Below are 17,123 nucleotides of genomic sequence, written 5' to 3'. Positions count from 1 at the left end.
ATCCCCGGATAAGAGAAAGGTTTATAGTATTAGTACGTAAACCTGACAAAGCACTGCGCTCAAATCATACAACTACGCTGCATATACCTATCCATCATAATGCTTTCTGCAATTGCTCTTTCACAGTGCAGTCTATAATTCTGTGGAATGCCTTGCCTAAAAGTATTAGGGAGGCTATCGCCAAGTTGCACGAAACAAAATCAAAATTTAAGTAGAGATTAAACTAATTTAATCACAATTTCATACAATCCTTGCGATTAAATTAGTTTAATCACTACTTAAATTTTAATTTCTTTTCGTGCAACTCGGCGTAACACTCTTACATCTTTTAAGAAGTTGCTTAAATATTTTTACCGGAATTGTTAGAGCTGGTCTGTGTTAGAAAGTAGTCTCGTAGTTATACGTTAATGTGCTGTCAATAATTATTCAATTTTATGTTTATGATTAACCATTACCTACTTTATAATTAATGTAAGAGGTATATATTTATTTGTGTATATATTTTACGATAAAGCATATTGTAAGGGGTATGTATTATTTGTGTATCTATTTATTTATATGTTTATCTTATATACTATTTATTTATATAATTATATTATTGTATTATTAGATTGTAGGATCCACTTTGTTTTTAATTTTTGTTTTGCCTTTTTGATGACCCTACCCTGTTTTGATTTAAAATCTCCTCTACCCCAAGACTGTCTGGAAGAAATCGCTTACCTAGCGATAAGACCGCCTTTGTGCATAATATAATTTTGTAAGTTTTATTTTTAAAGATACCTATGTACTATGTTAGCTTGTAATATGCACAATAAAGTATATTTCTTCTTTCTTCTTCTTTCTAATGCCCTGGCATTACAATAAAGCTGGATATACAAAAGTGCATTACCAAATTCAAACTAAATTCATTTGCAGTACGTGCTTATTTACTGTGGAACCAAATACTAGAAAGTGTCCAAAAAAGTCCTTCCCTTGTTTCCTTCAAACGTAACTTAAATGACCACTTTATTTCAAAAGTCAATTTATGCTTAGTGAATGTGTAAGTATATAATATATTATTATGTATTTGTATATATATTTTAGCTGACATATATGTATATGTAACATGTATAAGAGTATGTATGTATTTGATTATGTCTATATATGTATGTATACGTCGTCGTCTAATTCTTTGTCATGTTCTTTTCATGCTTGAGGTTGTCTAGAAGAGATTGCTCTTTCAGCAATAAGACCGCCTTTTGTAGCTAGGTACATGTTTATATTTTGCCTTTCAAAGTAAAAATTTCCTCTCTTAGTGTACAATATATAATCTCTTAGTGTATATTGGTATTTGTATTGAATCCTGATTTTGAAAGAACGTTAAGAACGAACCAATTGTATGCGTTGAAATATTAGCTTTCCACTGTGACTTCACTCACGTGGATAACACGATTTAGAATATTTCTTTTGCTCCCGTAAAAAATATAGCCTATATCACTCAGTGATAGAGTAGCGTTCTTCTGGCGAAAGAATATTTAAAATCCGTTAAGCAATTTTTCAGTTTATCTACAGCAGAACCTCGTAACTCACACCTCGACAATACAAAAATCTCTACTATTAAAAACAATAATGTGTCCCTTTCGCTTAAACCCATAACCTCTCTTACTGTAACTTAAATTAAAAAAAAAAAACTGTCTTTCAGTTTCTTAATGAAATGAGTCGAAGTAAGTGTAAGTAAAATGAGTCGAAAAAGTGGAGGGAGCTAGTTGCAAAAATAAAACAAAAGGGCTAAAAGTTAAAAATTATTTATTACAATTACTTATACATAATTTACAAATAGAAGATATATTTTGTTTATAGAACCGGATTTGACGAGTTCCAGAATATCTGATGGCATATCACTATTGAGGAGGGTGGGGCGGACGGAATATGGGATAGGGGGAGGGGGGTGTATATGAAATCTAATTGCCTCCCCTTCTGAATGTCCTTCCGGTCCTTGCGGGGGGAGTGGTGTCATTCTGTTCTTCCGGTTCAGGTTCTTGAAATGACTTCGAGGATGCTGAAATTTTAATAAATTAATAAATAACAACCTCAAACTCAACATACACTAAGATTGTCGGGAGTCTGAAAACACACATAATAGACAAGCACTAACGTGCAAACCGCGGCAAACATCTGTATGAAACATAGAAATGTTTTACCTCACATATTTTTAAATTAGTGTATAAATCTAAAAAATTTATCTTTTCTAAAGCTATATCTATAATATTATTATGCGATATTCGAAATTAGATATTGAAATGCAAGGTTAAGATAATATTCGAATAAATGATACTATGTGGGTTGCGTTAACATTTTTTCTCGCACATAATAATTGAGGTGTTGAAAGAAATTGCATACTTTTGTATTGACAAATTTAGTTGCGGTTATTGGTATATACGCGACATACAAATTCATTGCATTTATTGCTAAATATTTATATTTCCTAGTAGCCACGGTCAATAGGGCAATTTATTCTCTTCTAGAACGATTTTTAACCTAAATAATGCAATATTATTTCGAACAACAATTTTTAAATGTAATTATTAATATTAATGTAATTATTTTAACACGTGTTGAGCGCAGGGGACCATGAAAGATATATTTATATAACGCATAAACAATTTTAAAAGGAACAGTACTTAATAAAAATAAAAAATAAAATTAATTTAAAGTAAGAGAAATATATTGACACGTTTATATTTTATTGAATTATTTCCTGTGTACGTCTTTAACTTAAATTTTCATCTATATATATATTGTAACAATGACAATTTACAGCAAAATGGGGACGTTAAAATGGATAGTCAAAAGTGGCTTTTATTCAATTGTTTTTGGTATTCTCTACTTGTAGATCACTAGCAATGCCACGCGATTACACGCGCCGATCCTGTTTGGATTTCAGGATAAAAAGTATATGTTAAGTAAGTATATGTTATTCTGGATCTTCACCTATCGCACCAAGATTCTTTACAATTAGATCAGTGATTTCTGCATATAACAGTAACAAATATCCACCCACCCTAACCCACTTTTGAATTTAATATAAGAATAGGAGGGTAGAATGAGATCCGAATACAGTGTTTTATTTTTGCGATATGAAAAACTATCGAATACGCGACAGAATGTTGGTACTACTTTGTATGACATTACGAGCCTTTAACCGTTACATATTTTGCAAGAAATAAAGAAATTAAAAGGCCGTATTAAGTAAAGTATAAGCCGTAAGAGGATGAGATTCGAGGCTATTACCTTTTGGTAGGTATTATTGAAGCTGCGACATTTATGAAAGTATGTCATTGATAAACGTAAAGCCTTAATAGGTTGCTGTCAAAATATTGTTTTTTTTTACATAAAAAAATAAATAAAGTTTTCACTTCACATTCTTAGAAGTTATAAAAAATTCTTTAGAGTCACTACATTGTTTCTGTAGTTAAACAATACAGGCTTTAGAGAAATAGTTGATAATTTTTACTGATGTCATTGATTTTTTTTTCAAAAGTTTTTAAAATTATTACCCTCAGCTTGCACTTGGATCAAAATTATATATATATATCATCATCATCATTACAGCCTATACAGTCCACTGCTGGACATAGGCCTCCACAAGTTTACGCCAAAAATAACGTGAACTCATGTGTTTTGCCCATAGTCACCACGCTGGGCAGGCGGGTTGGTGACCGCAGTGCTGGCTTTGTCGCACCGAAGACGCTGCTGCCCGTTTTCGGCCTGTGTATTTCAAAGCTAGCAGTTGGATGGTTATCCCGCCACCGGTCGGTTTTTTAAGTTCCAATGTGGTAGTGGAACTGTTTTATCCCTTAGTCGCCTCTTACGACACCCACGGGAATATATATATATATATATATATATATTAAAAAATCTTTTTAATATATATATATTTTTTTAATATATAAAGATTTTTTAATATATATATATATATATATATATATATATATTAAAAAATCTACACTCAAAAACATACAATATTTGATTAAGTTTTAACCCTTGTTCTTCATAGTGATACATAGAGACTGTAATGTAATATTGTAACGCCGTTGAGTATAAAAATCTACTAAACGTACCTATATCTCGCTCGCTGTGTTTACAAATAGTTGTTTTTTGTATTTAGTGTTAATCTTTCGATCTTAATTTTATTAATGTACGGTATTAATGTTAACAAGCTTATTTTATTATTATATGTTAATTATTTTTTTATTTATATAAAATATATACGTATGTAAAGCAAATATATATATAAAGCAAAAAAAAATAACATACGTCTTCCGAAGCGCCCTCTACTGGGCTTTGATGGCGCTGGGGCGTCTTCACTCTTTGTTTCCCGCGTTGCTGTGTTGAAACGCTTTTTGCCTAATAACAAAAGATGTGTGTAATATTTTTTCGCAATTAAGTAATTTTATTATATACTTATTTAAAGGTATAATCATAATAAAGTTAACATTAAAGATTTAACGCCTGTTTCATTATTAGTGATTAGCCTTATTTAATGTGTGTGTCTAAAGGTACCTGTTTTTAAATAAATGTGCGTAGAGAAATAAATGGATCATTATGTTATCTATTTTTGATACAAATTTAAATGTAGTCTTTAATCGTCATTCAATTTTAAACAGGAACTTTAAAAATAATACAATTTTCTTATTATGTTATTATTAGTTAGCGATTAAGTCCATAGAAATTAAACATAATAGTGTTAATTATTGAAAATGTTGACAAAAAAAAAATAACATCAAACTTAAGGTAGGTATATTATAAACGACCAGTGAATTTCAATTGCGTAAAAAATTAATATTCTTACTATAACTAGCTTTCACCGGAGTTTCTGTTTGACCGTCGGAAGCCTGCTGTGGCACCGATGGAGCTGAGTTGCCTTGGTTTTTCGCTGAAAATATGATTATGAAGTTAAAAACCAGCAAGAACAAATCGTTTAATTTTAAATTGAAATCTGTTTCAATGGAAAAAAATGTTCGACATGCAGGTATTAATTGTTTTTAATATTCTATTCAATATTAATTAACTAATCACAAATACATTATTTATTTATTTATTTATACTTTATTGCACACTTACATTAAGAACATTGAAAAGAAGAAAAAAAAGAAATACTGAATAAAGTGGAAAGGCGGTCTTATCACTGACAGTGACTTTTACAGACAACCCGTCTATAAAGGAAACATTTGTAACATATAACGGTGCAATTTTAAACAATATACTATGTATAAGATTCATATATACTATACACCAAAAACTATATTTACATATACACAAACATAGATATAGACATATTACATAATAATATGCATAAAAATAATAAAAATATATCATACATTAACAGTTAATTATTTACTAAAAATAATATATAAATATTATACAAAAATAACTAAATAAACATTCAAAAATAACTAACAAACTTTATTAAATACAAATTACTCGTACAAAATATTAAGTTCGTTTCAAATATCCTGTACAAGTTATAAAACGTAAGTAGGCGAAAAAATAATTAATTAATTATGAATTATTAGCAATAACTCAAGAAGTACTCCTCTGAACTTGACCAAATGGGACTAAACAACAAACATTAGCTTTCGACTAAAATAAGAATCATCAAAATCGGCACACTTAGTCAAAAGTTATAACGTAACATACATAAAAATACAGTCTTATTGAGAACCTCATCCTTTTTCGTCGGCTAAAAAGATCAATGTAATATCAATTATATGTTTTTTAAATAACATTGTGAAGCTTTTTTTCTATATTTTTTTAGGGACTTTTGTCTACATAGACATGCCAGCCCCATCATACCCTAATTCCCACTATGTCTAAGAAATGAAGAAAGAATCATTGATGATGTAAGATCATATTAACACAGATAAAAAAGTATCCATATTAAATTTATTTATACTAAAACGTTTCATCAATGATTCAATTCAACGTGAAGCTAAAGTTTAGCTGATTGGTTACATTGTAATTGGTACATAGACGTAAAAAACTAGGAAATGTTGAATCTTCCTTTCAAGAATGTTCCATGTTTAGTTATTTACATGGAGTGAGACGCACTGTTTATAGTTTAGTACGCACACAATTTCAGCGTGCTTAATAATATGTCTAAGGAGTCATCTATTCATCATGTAATGTTCTAAGTAACTTTTTAACCTCATCCCTCCTGGTTATATCTGATGCGATTTTCCGATTACCCGTAGCCGATATCACGAGCATTTTTCCGACCGATTACTCAATTCGATCCTAACGTTTTTGTGACCTAACCTGAGATGTGTTCGACATTGAACGATTCGTGAGAAAAATGAATTGGTTTTTGAATAAAGCAACCGCGTTTAAGTAATTGTTGATTTTATTTGTCAAATATGTATATGAAAGTGGCCTAAGAATATTTTAAAACGCAAGAAATTGGAATGATAAGTGGTATACATGGCAGTTCCTATATACCATTATTATACTAGTAAAAAAAGGGCATTTAGTGTATAGGTATAAAATGGGTATTAAATGGAATGCACAGTATATAAAGGGCATAAAGTTGTGTATTAAAATAATAATATTACCTTCCGCCGCTTGCGCTCGGCGTCTCTTTAAAGCTTCTAACAAATCTGTGTTGCTTCTGAAAGGTCGTACACCGTTTCCGACTAACTTTTTACCCTCCGTAGAAGATGGAGGTGCCTCTGTGGATGGTTCCTGCGGTTCACCTTCTTGGTATTCTGCTTCTTCTTCATATTCTTCTTCTTCCTGTAAATAATGTGGCTTGCATATATTATCGTGTTTTAAGCTTATTTTTTGCAGCTAAACAAGGGTGGCTTAGATTTAAAAAAATAGATCCTCCTAACTTTCAGAGTTCTATTTCGATTATTTATAATTTTAATTTAATGTTGAAAATAGGTCTTAGCGCGTTCTCTAAGGCATGCTCGCGCCGCCGACCATTCGATAAAAAAACCACCGAAATTGGTCTGCCTAAAAGTTCTGAGGTAACATTAAAAAAACTCAGTCAGATCGATACCCTGCTCCTTTTTTTGTAGTCGTTTCAAAAGTGAACAAAAAGTATTCCTTTTTGATAAAGCCCTTCTGAAAGCCTAAACTAAAATTCCCAAATAGCACTCTAATGGCGTATTAAGAATAGATTGTTTGATTTTCAATGGATTTACTCGACAATTAATCCTGTTTGTTTGTTACACTAATACCTAACCAGAGCGGAACTGTGGGCAACCGCTAGCTTAGATACCAAACGAGGATTGCTTGTTTGCGGTGACCAAAGAAATTTCATAAAGTGTGTTAAGTTACAATAAATTGAATATGTCTGATGTTATAGTGATTTAAACATAAATGTTTGTTATATTTAGTAACAACGAGTTAAAAGGTTATACAGTAGTATTCAAGTACAAATTAGGAAAAAAATGTGAATTTAGTATTTTGTACATCAGGTATTAAGCATTAAGGTGAGACGAAATAGAGTCACGTTAAAGAAATAAAAAAGGAAAAATTTAATGTAACGTACATTGCAACTATTAAAATTCATTATTTTCGTTTGTCGTAAAAACCAGATTAGAACATTAAAAATAAATGGACATGTTTAGAAGGCCTTCAAATAATAAAAGTTATTATTTGTCGGCATACCTACATTTCGTGTCGAGTGCGTCATAGCCCACAAAGAGGTTGCATACATTCCGATAGTGGTCGCAATATTTCCATCAAGAACCAGTTCAATAAAGGCAAGTGCGTTATTAAGGTAGAAATGTAAGGAAAAGGAACCCATGTTGAGGTCGCTGTGAAGGCGACTCGTCCATTGAACACCGATCACACTTGCCTTGAACTAAATGATTTTTGGGTGACATCTCGTTAAAAATATTTTAGGAATATCAATATTTGGATATATATATTTTAATGCTTCACACTCAACGTTACTAGGATTTATTCCTCACACACAGAATTAAAAAATAATATTACAGTAATATTTACTTTTTCATTTGTAAAATAAGCTTCTGTACAAAATACATTGTATTACTTTATATTTAAGATAAACAGAAAATTTATATAGTATGTCGTTATTGCTGTACGAGTAATGTTTTTGTTTATTTTTGCCTTTTACTGCTTCAATGTCAATTTATTGCATCGATATGTTGAGCTTTCGCAAGCACAAATTTATTCTACTTTAACTAAACATAGGAAGTGTAATCAAATATTTAATAAATAAGTTTATTTTTTTTTTAAATATTTAATAAATATTTGATTACACTTCCTTAAATAATAAAATATTCATTCTGAATTAATCAGTCTAATTTTTGTTAGTCTAATACCTTTAATATTTAGTCTAATACTTTTAATATTATTACATAAGCTTACGTAATATTTTTATGTAGTTACTATGATATTTTTTAAACTTGGTGTGTAATACGGACATTGTAAAACCACACGAAATATTTGATATAACTGTCTATAACTTGATTTGGATTAATGTATGAATGTATGTAATGTGAGCACGTTAAGCGGTCGATCCCGGTAGTTATCATGTACACCTGACAGCGATCGTTACTGGAGGCGTGATGGATTAAGTTCTGATCTTTCTCCTACATGGGGAAAGAGACCTATTGGCCCTGCAGTGAAATATCACAGGCTGAAGTGTGAAGCGTATGAATGTATGGAATTATTTGTAATGTGTAATATGAAATATTAGCTGAACGATCGAAAATGGTGCATTTGTTGCAGTCAAATGCTTGCTTAAGGTAATAGTGGGCGTGCCAATATTACGGTTTGTTTATCCAAAGCAAGCTTTTCCTAATCCTACTGTGGCCCATTGAGTGTGAGGCGTTTATTTTTTATAATTTATTTATTTTATCTTTAATTTCCATGCAATGCCGGGACGGTAGATAAGTGATGAATGATTGGTCATAATTTTTAAATTTGACAGCTATTGGAGTTCACTCCTAACGAAACGATATAAGGAGCGGAGTGTGAAAGAATATGGGGAGTGTAGTCGTGTGAAACAACTGGCTCTGACGCACAGTAACGCTGACACTCAGTCACGCTGACGTTCAATGACGCTGAGAGTGACGTTTTACAGCCCCTTTTAGCTGCTTATGTTAGATATAGATGCTATAATACTACACCAGCATTCTCTGTACCAATACGAACAACAAGCGTCAGTTAAGGATATATTTTATTTATTAAATAGTATGGCAATAGTTCTTTGTAGTAATTTCCAGTCGTATCTCGGAGCTGACACAGCGATATTATAATGATTAGTTCATAAATGGTATTTTTATGATCCTTTTTAATAAAAATACCATATACGTGTTGAAAGATAAATATAGATAGCAGTTTTATACCTGTGGTGCTGGCGTGGTAGTGGTAGTCTTCGCCTTGCCTACCAGCCCTCTCTTTAACAGTCCGCGGTTGCCGCGCGGTTCGGTATCGTCCTGTGGCCGCGCGGTCGCTTGGCACAGGAGGCAAGCTGCGAACACGATTCTGCAAACATTAGATTTTTATTAATACCAATAAAACTTTTAAAACTTATAATGTTTCACATCTCACTGCTGAGCACAGGCTTCTTTCATCATGTAGGAGAATGGTCTTTGATAGCAATCGGGACAAGGACTGATAATCAGACTGCAAAGAAATATTTGTACAAATACAGATATCTATCTCGCGCTAGAATCGTATCCGCGACCAACGGTGTTTCAGCATCTACGAAGCACATGCACTTCTTCAACGGAGCGGCGGATAATCAAATGTCTAATGGTTTTCTTTCTAAATAAACATAAATTCACTCTGTAATATCCAACTGCTGGGCATAGGTCTCTTTCCCCATGTAGGAGAAGGATCGAAGCTTAATCAACCACGATGCTCCAATGCAGGCTGGGCGATATATTTAGATGAGTAACGAGGTCAGGTGTACATGATAACAACCGGGACTGACGGTTTAACGTGTTCTCCAAGGCTCAGTGGGCCAATACAAATATTTATTATATGGGAGAATCGAACCCGCAACCGCCAGTGCAACAGCCACAAACCAGTGTTGTGATCGTTGCGCCAACGCGTCGTAAAAAATTTAAAGCATTATTTTATTACAAGGACTGTTAGTTTTAGATTAACGTGTTCAAACAATTTTATTAACTAGTGCAGAACTAAGGAATATTACATTTAAGCAACAATAGAAATAATAAATTAATATCTTTTGACATACACACACGATCGTCTGTTCCTAAGGTAAGCAACATAATAAAAGGTAAGCAACTCAATGCTTATGATAATATATTTTTTTAACCGTGCATAAGAAAATATTAAATAATTATATAAAACATTACACACACTAACATGTAGGTATTTGACACATATATACTCTTTTGTTGATTGTCAGTCTGTAGTCAAATTGAAAAATTTAAAAAAAGGTTCTTTATTTTCATAGTGTTTTGGTTTCTTTCAATTTAAATTTTTAATTACGGTCGAATTTCGATCACTGGGCGACCATCAGGATATATTATATATTTTTTAATATGTTACACCTAGACTTGGTGCAGCAAGCACTACTACTACTACGCCAATGGGCTAGTCAAAAAAAAAAAAAAAAAATTATCCGTCTTGTATATAAGTACAGGTTTTTACTAACATATAACAATGTTTCAACCTTCAAACTTTTTTTCTTACTTACTTACTTTACTTCTTTCAAACTTTCAACTTTGGCAATAGGTATAGCTTACGATGTAAGGTAAGAACTTTCGATTCAAACTATTACGACATACGTCTATCAATACATTTAAGAGTTATGATGTAGCATTTTGTTATGTGATTGTATCTATCCAGTCTTGAACTATAATTGCGCAAACCGTGGAGCTTCACGTAAGTTGCACAAAGTCTTTAAGCCTCACGTCTACGTGACATGCTTAATAATATTTTCAACACAAGATTTTTACACTTAATTTTATCTTTCATTCGCAATGTTAGATATTATGATAAGATTATATAGAAAACGTCGATTTTAAAGGAAAGGCGGCTTCCAATCCTTTAATTTTTTTTTGTTCAAAAATGTTAAATAGGTAACTAGGTACCAACCAATTTCTTATAAATAATTTTTTTTATATGAAAAAAAATCAATAAATACAATATATTGTTTGAAAAAAGTCTTCATTTCTCAAAATCAATTCTGAGACATGTAAATTAATCAATCTTTATGTAACTATTGTGTTATTGTGTTCAAATACTCTCCTTAATAAGTACAAAGATCTACACGGAAGGCGCGTTTGACGACGTAGGGCCTACCTGTCCAATCTGCCGTAACGCTAACCAGCGAACGATAGATCGGGGGATAATCCGCATTGCACGGTCCAGAGTAGGGTGGTGACCTTTGTGTTCGAGTTGCGACGGTTGGTTTGTTGGTGGGATCACGGATCCCTGTGATCTCGACTTAGACGAGAAGAAGGAACACAAGTGTGAAGGCACCCATAATGCATTACCCGTGGTTAACAAAAAAAAAAAAAACATTTAATCAATATTATTTCAAATTCGAAAAATTATTTGTCAGATTCTACGTCATTAAATAAATTACAAATTAAAATTTCTTATTCCTGCTTACCATAATATATTCTATATGTAAAGGTTTACAAGCATTTTACAGTTAGAATAAATAGTGAGAGGAATGTTCGTTTTCAATAATGACTATTGATAGTATAGATAAGTTAAAAGTTAAATATCAAGGTTTGAATAACCGCCATGATAAACTTTTGCTAACATAGCTAAATATTGTATAAAATAATAAATAAGCTATTTATTATTTTATAAAGATCTTAATATAGGACGTATCAATTTTTCAGTAATTATGATTTTATATTTTTCATGAAATGATTGCTTTTCCTAGAATCCATTATTTTGAAGCCTCCCCCCAAAACTTCTTTTCTAAGTTATTACTATGGATAGTGACTCCAACACACGTTTTTATCACTTGAAGATTAAAAGTTACGTGTGATCACGATGTATCTTAAAAGATGACATGATGCGTATCTAATAACTAATTTCGTGGTATTTAAGCTAGTATGTCACAGGTACAATAGTAGACAAGAGACGCATACAAAAACGAAAAAAAAATTTAACTTTTACATAGCCTGAAGCAATTGGCTTAAAATTTTAAAATACTAGATGTTGAGATTTACGAAATGTGAAAGCTTTTTTTACCTTTTTATTGTTGTTTTATGAAAGAATACACTACACAGTGACCGTGAGTTACACGAATTACGGTATAAAGATATTCAGCTTTGCTGCCTAGATGCAAAATCTTTGTAAGAGAACTTCGTAGTCTTTACTCAATACTAGTTTTATAGCATATATTTATGTTTGTTTCATCGAATAAGTGACGACAGTTAATGCTTTAATTTGTTTATTTAACAAATAATGCATGTATTAATTCACTAAAAGAAAAAAGCCTATTCCGTGTTTTGCAATTTGGTCTTTCTATATTGAATCTTTTCATGTAGATGGCTAAATATTTACAGCGTATAATGTGTAAAGATTAACAGGCCCGGTGCTATTAAAAATGCTCGAGTCATCATAAATATATGTATGTGTATGTGTACTTACAAATTATAATCACACAAATGAAAGTCTGGCAAACAGTAAAATTTAATAATCTGCAAGGATTTGTAAATATTTATCGTATATCGTTATCGGCTTATAAAGTCACGAGCGAGCTGAAAATGTATTTTTATTACTAGATAATGTCAAGGATTTCTAGGATATTGAAAATAAATCGCACAAAAAATTGACGCTTAATGTTTCCTAGTTAAACAATCTTAAAGATGTGTGCTAAATATCGTAATGGTTTTAAATGTCAAATCGAAGTACAAGTTACGAGGCTGCGTGAATGTCGTATGGAGGTGGGTTGGTATGTCGCTTGGATACCAGCGCACGAGACGAGAGTGCGTACAAGCCTCCACTCGGTGACAGTTAAAGGTCGACTGGTTGCTTTATGATAGTTGAGTAACAGGTCTTCTCGCAGGGTCGGCTATTACGGACTGAGCCATTTCCGCATCCGCTTCCGATTTAACTATCGTATTCTCCCCAAACTTTCTCTATTTTAAATAATATAGGTGCTGGTAATTGCCTAATTTGCTAATTGCTAATAGCCTATTGTTTTCGAATGATAAGGCACCATCAAATATCTGCAATGGTCGAGAAAAAGTAGGGTAGAAACTGTTTCTCTATAATGACGCCTACTGTTTTATTCATGGCATTCGAAATTGAAAACAATAATGTAGCTCGCTTCTTACATTTTATCTTACATGCATTTTAAATTTGGAAATCGTGTTATTATAAATTCAAGTCACATAAGAAAAGGTGAAACTTTCTATCTTCGTTATATCTATGTGGATTGTTGTAGCTGTGCAAGTGTTACTAATGGGTAGCACCAACCCAAAGTCCAATTCAAGGTTAAAAGTCAATACCAGAAATGGTAAAAAACTAGGGTGACCTCGTAATCGCAGTGCAATGTGGCAGCCGTCTCATTGCAACGTGAGCCTCGTAGAAACAAATCGTCTGGGATACGTATATTTAACTACGAAATCTAAGTCGATTTCTGAAATAAGTTTTTACGAAATATTTCATATACGAATATGTAGTAGAGCAGAGCAATCTATGAATTTGTAAAACTTACTTAAACCTATTGTCTTGAAATCAACTGCAATAAGATGTTATCAACTATATTGACACAGTCATGTGAAGTGAATTTTGTTACTGAATCTTTTCACAGCGCTTGCGCTGTTTGTAGATTTCATGCACGACAAGTATTCACATAAGTATGCAGGAATTTATTTTTTTGTAATAGATATAAATCGTAATTATGTAATGTGGCTATAATTTTTTTTCTTAATAATTACAAAATAAAAGAATTTTAAAACACATATTAACATAACATTTTCATTAACATTTTCCTAATAGAACGTTTGGAAGAAATATTGTGTAAGTTTCATACAAAAACAGTTTGCATCAATATTCTAATTTTTATTAAAAAAAAAGTAGCTGACACTGCCAATGCTATTCTGCCATATTGATAGGGACAATGTTATCACCTAGGGGTTTAAAAAATAACTTACGACCTTTTCTCAGACCTACCAATATAAGCAAACAATTTCATAAAAATCAGTCAAGTGACACGAAATTTTTATGTACCAGATAATTAATATTCATATAATTTAATTTAATAGTTATAGCCCTATTGCTTCATAAGAAAAGAGCTGTTTACTTTGTGGGCCACAACGTATATACAGCGCACTATATTAATTTTTACATCTACACATCTAAGGTAACTTGCTATTGTCTTGTATAGTAATTTATCAGCCTGACACACAAGTCCGTTAGATAATTCTCTATGAAAACTGACTTAAAATAAATTTATTTTAAAAGACAAATACTCTTAGAGCAACATGAAGTGAACTGTATTGGTATTTTAATACATAATCTTTATTAATTGAGGTCAACAACTGAAAGTAACCACATTCATAGTTACTAGTTTCTTGCCTACAATTGGTAATATTGTAAAAATATTTGTTTAAATATCAGATAATGCTGAATTTATAGATCTCTCTCAATGTGTAATGTTTGACAGTTACGAATAATATGCAAAGTATTTAATAGTACATAAAAATAAATATTTAAAATATTATTGAATTATTACAGGTACGTAAGTTTGAGAAATTAATGTTACTTAATAAAATATGTAATTTTCAAAAATTTTCTTAAATTACTCAACACTAGATAATAATCTGTTGCGTTAGATCTAAACAATTTTAAAGGCATACTTTCGAACAAATCAAGCGCGTTTACATAAGCTCGCGCTTGTGAACTCAGGTACAAATACTCTCTGTACACTAAAAATAAAGATTTTTACCTATACCTATCATTATGCGTTCGTTCAAATTGAAAATTATTATTTTTTAAATGAGATAAAAATTGTTAATATATATATATATATATATATATATATATATATATATTATGTTCGGGAATAACGTCGTCGCTTATGAACCGATTTTGATAAAAGGAAAGGAGATATAAATAGTTTTCTATCCTTGATGCAATAATATAAAAACGTAACTAGATTTTTAAACAAATTTGTTTAAAGGTTAAAGGTAAAAATCGATTTGCGGTTCACGAAAGATTTTAATATTTATTTAATTTTGTCTTCTTTATCATATCCACTATTTTAGTTACTATCGTGTATCGTGTATCATAAATATGCAAATTTATTAAAACATGCGTAACACTGACTACTCCCAGTCAAATTTAATAAGATGACATGATATGGGTGTATATAATTCGATAATTACACAACGTAATATATAAATGTTATCTCATAATTAGAGCCATGAGTCTAGCTTTTGGCGTGAGACCGGAACATTTAGCAACCGATTTCAATCAATCAATTTGAAAAATTAATTTATTTTGTATACTGGGTCAACCATGGCCCATAATGAGGTTTATAAGTCATATTATGAAAGAGAAATAATACATATACCCATTCTTGCGTTAGTTCTATGGTCGTGACTTCATTAATAAACTAACTTGATCTTAAACCCAACGAAAGAGAATGCTCACTGAAAAAGTCTTAAATGAGCTTGTTAGACCTATAGTACATCTACATTACTAAAAAATGCGGATGTGATTGTATTGATATATTTTTAAATTTTACTTTAATCATAACATTCTATTTTTTATTTTTCTATTTCATTATTCATTTCGTATTTCTAATAATTAAAATAATATAATTTTAATTACCTACGTATACAAAATTGAGTTTCACTTACTTATTATTTTTTTAGCTGAAATTATGTTTATCTAGATATTTATTTTATATCAACTAAAATAGCAACAATAAAATTTTATAAGTCATTTGTCAACAGCAGTTTATATAAAATTGAGGAATCTATGTGTTCTGATACTAATTTAGAAAGGCTCGACACCTTCAAATAGGTACGTTACATGCCAACTGTATTTGTTCCTTAACAATACCTACTTGTTTAACACGTTATTTTGTTGCCTATAATAAACAGACCTTCGTTTGCATACCTCTCACTGGTTTAATAATAAAGTTGTACTGTACATTTAATCGCTAAGCTGACGGGACTGTTTGACTTTCAAAACATGCCTTACTACATGTGTATACAATTTCCTTCATTAAATTAATTAGACACGATGGACTTGATTCCACTCACCGGTTCATTTAAAACAAAAGATTACAGAATTTTGATATCGCAAGTGCAATCGCAAAGCGGGCAATACGGTTATACCGTAAAAGGTAAACCAAATATAAAAAAAGTACTTGATAATAAATAGTCAGTGTACTTACAGGGGTAGTATTCTCATGATTATTTTGTCTGACGCGGATGTCGCAAGAAGCACTCGGGTCGATCCTTTCTCTACAAAGCGATTGTGAGCAGGTCCGCAACGGTCGGAGGCCACGCTTGATCTGCCGTTCCAACAGCTACAACTACGGCGTTTGGAGTCGGTGCAGTGTCCGTCGGCCGCCCCAACACCACTAGCCTAATTTGTATTCGGAGTAGCACGCATGTCGTGACGCATGCCGATCATTGCCCACATGTCACAGCTGGTGCGCTATTCAATTTAGAATAAAGAATTTCTCATAATCAAACTTGCTCACGTCAAGTTAATTGCCACTAACGCCATACGATTAATTGTTACTAAGGCTTGCTTTATTGCTACGTGTCGAGATTATTAACAAACAAACTGTACCACCGTTCCCACGACTTCGTCTGCCTTACTTACACATTAATAACTTCACTTCTGGATAGTGATCAAAATGAAATCACCATATTTTAACTTACATCCTTAGGCCTGTGATTCATCATTACAGCCTATACAGTCCACTGCTGGACATAGGCCTCCACAAGTTTACGCCAAACATAACGTGAACTCATGTGTTTTGTCCATAGTCACCACGCTGGGCAGGCGGGTTGGTGACCGCAGTACTTGGCTTTGTCGCACCGAAGACGCTGCTGCCCGTTTTCGGAGGCCTGTGATTGTGAAAAGTCAAATTGTGTTTGCTTTTGCTCGATGCGGGAATAAACATACAAAAGCCAGACAGA

The 17,123-nt window shown here is 31.9% G+C and overlaps 1 protein-coding gene across 1 annotated transcript; it reads right to left on the bottom strand.

Moving 5' to 3' along the window:
* Positions 1-1,768: 1,768 nt before the first annotated feature.
* Positions 1,769-16,482, bottom strand: LOC123669050. Its single transcript, XM_045602714.1, has 6 exons — positions 16,367-16,482; positions 9,363-9,501; positions 6,591-6,771; positions 4,832-4,915; positions 4,297-4,386; positions 1,769-2,038 (listed from the first exon to the last, which is right to left on the bottom strand). Exons 1-6 carry the CDS (start codon positions 16,381-16,383, stop codon positions 1,941-1,943), a joined length of 609 nt encoding a protein of 202 aa, XP_045458670.1. The 5' UTR covers positions 16,384-16,482; the 3' UTR covers positions 1,769-1,940.
* Between the last annotated feature and the right edge of the window lie 641 nt (positions 16,483-17,123).

The sequence above is a fragment of the Melitaea cinxia genome, chromosome Z, assembly GCF_905220565.1.
Source record: "Melitaea cinxia chromosome Z, ilMelCinx1.1, whole genome shotgun sequence".
NCBI classification, from domain to species: Eukaryota; Metazoa; Arthropoda; class Insecta; order Lepidoptera; family Nymphalidae; genus Melitaea; species Melitaea cinxia.
The sequence above is the reverse complement of the archived record's forward strand: the minus strand, read 5'-3'. Positions and strand labels throughout refer to the sequence as shown.

What these genes read in the sequence shown, in the direction of transcription:
- LOC123669050 (XM_045602714.1), bottom strand. An exon ending in CCGAGCGCAAGCGGCGGAAG is followed by an intron (nt 4,916 to 6,590) that starts GTAATATTATTA and finishes TCATATTTTCAG; the next exon opens with CGAAAAACCAAGGCAACTCA. An exon ending in TAGAGGGCGCTTCGGAAGAC is followed by an intron (nt 2,039 to 4,296) that starts GTATGTTATTTT and finishes TTAAAATTTCAG; the next exon opens with CATCCTCGAAGTCATTTCAA.